This window comes from Apis dorsata, unplaced genomic scaffold (assembly GCF_000469605.1).
Source record: "Apis dorsata unplaced genomic scaffold, Apis dorsata 1.3 scaffold_883, whole genome shotgun sequence".
In the NCBI taxonomy this organism is placed as follows: Eukaryota; Metazoa; Arthropoda; class Insecta; order Hymenoptera; family Apidae; genus Apis; species Apis dorsata.
In genome coordinates, this window is record NW_006263999.1 from 86,976 (window position 1) to 92,021 (window position 5,046).

The 5,046-nt window shown below is 16.2% G+C and overlaps 1 protein-coding gene across 1 annotated transcript in view; it reads right to left on the reverse strand.

The window, feature by feature from the left end:
* Window positions 1-3,288, reverse strand: part of LOC102672421 (adenylate kinase isoenzyme 5) — a 21,172-nt gene extending 17,884 nt beyond the window's left edge. Inside the window, exon 1 of the mRNA XM_006623328.2 lies at window positions 2,834-3,288. Coding sequence (XP_006623391.1) covers window positions 2,834-2,855 — 22 coding nt within the window. The 5' untranslated portion in view covers window positions 2,856-3,288. The remainder of the gene's footprint in view (window positions 1-2,833) is intronic.
* Between the last annotated feature and the right edge of the window lie 1,758 nt (window positions 3,289-5,046).

Sequence of the window (5,046 nt, forward strand, 5' to 3'; positions counted from 1 at the left end):
AAGAATTATTCTTATTATTTTTGTAATTATTAAGAGAATAATTATGAAATTTATAATTTAATCATAATAAAAATAAAAATTATAAGTAATAAATATAAATAATAAAAATAAAATTAAAATTATAAAAATAAAGAAAAATAAAAATGTAAATTATAAGATAAGACTATAAGATAATACTTTTATTTATTTATTCTCTATTGTTTTCTAGAATTATTTAAACTCAGATTCATAATAAATCAATGGATATAATAGTTATCTTTTTAATTCGTAAACAATTAAATTTTTTCTTTCTTTATATCTCAATATATATTTATATTGTAATGGATTCCAATTATAATGAAATTAATTAAAATTTAAGCATAAATTTTAAACACAAATTAAATTATTGCTATTAATTAAATTTATATTGTTATAGTATTCTAATAAATTATTTATACAAATTATTTTTGATTTCGAGAGTTTTAACTAACATTAAAATTTAGTGACTTCAAGATTTCGAATATCTCAACTCTAATTATTTTCTATTATCCTTACTTAACATTATATTATTTTATAATGAAATTTGAATTATAAAAACAAATATTTATTTCATATGTGGTTAATTTGAAATAATATTATCTTAAAATATAATTTTTCGATTGATATTGTCTTTTAATTAAAAAATTAATCATTACTAAATTTTGCTTATTTAATATTTACATAAGAATTTGACTTTACAATGATTTAGAATGCTAAAAATAAGAAGGAAACATTAAAACTATTGGACTTAGATATGAAAACTTAATTCATATTGATTCTGACGAGTTCATACATCGAATAATTGAACATCACCTTACCATGTTGTTTCTGATAAACAAGGAAAAGAAATAAGAAAAACTAGTAAGTTACAGTATTTTAAATGAAATTCAATTTTTTATATACATAAAATCTATCTTTTAAGTGTATTAAAATTAAATATTGATATTGTTTTTTTGAATATTGATTAATTAAGATAAATCAATTAAGATATGCAATATAAATTGCATATCTAATCTAAAAGTTAAAACGTGAAACTTTTTTAATTTTTTATACCATATAATAAAACAAATAATAAATAACTTTATATTACAATATTTGTATATTGATGTAATAAATTATATAATAGTAATAAATTTATTATATTATAAAGATTTATTATATTTGTTTTATATTTCATTGTATTTATTTTCTTATATTTTTTATACTAAAATTTTAATTTATCTTTATAATAAATATATTTTAAATATATTATTATTTTATTATTCTAACTTTTATTAAAATTTAATTCAATAACATCGGATCAATCAAAGTTTTTTATTATTAAATATAGTGGTATAATTATAGAAATGCAATTGATGATATGATTATAAATATGTACGTAAATATAATTGTATTTACATAAAGAAATAAAATAAGTAAATTAAAGATAAATAAATATAAACATAAACATAAGAAATATATATAAACATAAGAATAATTAAATAAATATAAAAATGTGATTACATTTTTTAGAAATATGTAAAATATTTGTAATGTTTGTGCTTATTCACAATAAAACATTTATCTTTTCTAAAAATAATATATATATAAAAATAAATATATATATATTTTATATAAGAAATTTTATTTATTAAAAAATACTTATTTTATACAATGAAAAATAAATGAAAAATAATAAAGTAAAATTCTGATATTTTGAGCAATAATTAGACTGTATTTTGAATAGAATAAAATGAAAAATATAATTAAAAGAATGATTATAATTAATAATGCAATTTATTAAAAAAAATAAAAAAATACTTATAATACGCATATAAAAAGTAATGTAAATATATCGATATGATAATAATTATTGATAAATGGTGATTGATATATGTAAGATATATTTATAGTTCAAATTATATATATTGAATTATTGAAATTTTTACCGTATTTATTATTTATTTAGTACATAACAATCTATTATTGATTTTTTATTCGATTTATATAAAACAAAAAAATTGAAAAGTATAGAAAATAATATACGTATACAATACATACCAATATTGAATTTTCTTTATATTAAACAAAATTGAATAAAAAGTATACTATATATATCTAGTAGAAATTATAGTAATAGCAATATATTATTTATTATTTATAAATATAGATATTTTAAAATATTTTATATATTTTAAAGTAATATATTTACATAAAATTCTCAGTTTATATTACTTATAAAAAAATAAAAATAAAAAAAATTAGAAAAAATAAATTAATTCATAACAAAAAAACTTAACTTTAGTATTTACTATTTTTTTTATTATATCATAATATTCTTAGATTTAATAATTAGATTGAATAAAAAGTTAAAAAACATTTTAATCTACTTATTAAAGTCTCTATTTTATAATGCAACAGGTTTTCAAATTAAGAGAAGAAATTCTTTGTTAATAGCAATGTTTAATTAACATACGAAAGTCAAAATTTTGCCTGAAATGAATTCTATTTATACCTGAATTTTAAAAATTTTAAAAATCAAAATTTATAAGATTTTAAGATTTTTTTAAGATTTTACTTTTTTAAATGAAATTCTTGACAAAAAAGACATTTTTTTGTAAAAAAAAAAAGAAAAAACAAGAAGAAATTAAAGAAATTAAAGAAATTAAAGAAATTATAAATATTTTGAAAATTTCAAAAGATTTGAGATTTTATAAATTTTCGAATTCGAACTTCATGAATCTAAAAATCAGATTTCAATTATCTAGGTTCTATAACGAGTCACATATATAATTTTGAGATCAAAATGCCAATAGTATTTTCAACAAGTACTTACCAGTGTCCAGGCAGATGCCCATAGTAGGTCGTTCAAAGGATACCAAGATCCTATCACGGCCATTTATTCACATTCTTCCTATTAATTAATTCACCTTTTTTTGACACGTTTTTTTGAGAACCAGTTATCACAATCAACAATTTACTTTTCACATTAGAAACTTTTTTATTCACAAAACTTTTTTTTTGTTAATAATTTCTTCTTTCTTCAAAACAACTTTCAACTAAGATTTTCCACTTCTTTAGAAACCGAATCGATGATATATTTCTCACAGAAGCAAATCGATATTCAAGAACAGGTAAAAGTTCGATTCGTTGTTTCTATTACTACTTGATTAAATCGTCGCAGTTTTTTCAGAAAAATCTTTAAAACGATTGTCAATAGCAACACTATCCACATGTAGTTGAATTTTCGTTTAATATACGAGATTCAATGCATCTTTTTTTATTAATTATTTTTTAACTTATTTTTAACGTATTCATCTTCAGCGCGATTTTGCATGAAAATTATTCAATGATCTGCAAAACAATTGCAATTGGTTAATTCTCAAAATTTTGTGCAATTATAAGAAATATATTATAAATATATAATACATAATAATATAAATATTAAAAATATTATAATCAATTTACATTTCATATTCTGATTAAATATATAAAGATAGATAGAAATATATAAGATAGAATAATAAAATTGTCTTTTTTTTTTAATATTTACATATTATATATTTTATATATTATTTATATTTTATTTTAAAATATTANTTTTAAAATGTAAAGTTATGAATAAAATTTTGAAATATATTCTAATTTTATTTTTTAAGATATTAAAAATATATATCATATTATAAATATTCCAAAATTAACTAATAAAATATTTATGATTTTTTGGAATCTGAATTATAGTCTTTATATCTAAATAATAAAGATTAATATTTATATATCTACTAATATTTCATATGCATATCTCAATGTTATTTACACATATAAATATATTCTGCATTTATAATTTAGATTTAGATATAGGGTAAATAATATTATTGTGATATATCGTTGGATATTCACTTTCGGATCAATATGAACTGCCAATACTCATTACTATTTTATGATATATTATATGTATATACAGATTACAGAGAAACGAAAATATTAATATATATATTTTTCTATATTGTATATGAGACCTATATTGTATTGGAAAATAAATACATATTATCACATGTGTATCAATTTTGATTCTTTTGTACCATTATTTCGTTTGTTCTAATATTTTAATATATTCTAATATTGTTGTATAAATTCTAATATAATATAATTTTCTAATATAATGTCATAGAAATCTTATAATTTAAAAGAAATATTCTGTATCAAATTCTCTATAAACTTAAATATTCTTTGATTTATTTTTTTTCATATGTATATATAACAAAAATAAATATAGTAAATAATAAATGAAAATAATAAATTAATATTGAATTAATAATGAAAATAATAAAAAAATATGAATATATTGTTCTATTGAATATTTCAATTATTATTTTATATTTCAATATTATTAATATGATGAAATTTTGTAAAAATGCATAAATATCAACTATCTATCTAATCATCAGAAATTTGAATTTAAATTTGATTACACATTTGTTTTTATTTCCTTTAGATTTAAAATATTATATTTTTAGAAAATATATTCGAAAATTAAATTCTATTTCTTAAAATTTTATATTATGTGTGCAAAATCTCATTAACAAATCCCATAAACAGAATTATTATCCTGGATAATAATTACGTTATTGATTTTCTTGCAAAATAAATATATTTAAATCTGCAACATGAAAACAAGTATGACAATTATCTACTTATTCTTGTACCTTGTGTTTATTATATTGTTTTTTGTATTCGAAAGACTTTTTGGCCTATTTAATAACATAAATAAATAGATAAATTTGATAAATTATTTTAATATTTTAATAATTTGTATATATATTAAATATTTTTTTATCGATTCATATATTAATTTATTAATTATTTATAAATCATTATCTTGAATCATATCATTTATTTTTTTAAAAAAAATATATACCACAATACTTATATGTAAAAAAATAAATGATTTAATAACAAAATAAATTTCTATCTATTTCATTAAAAATTTTTTTATTAAAATTTATAAAAAAATTTTTATAAAAATTTAAATAAATACTATTTAATAAT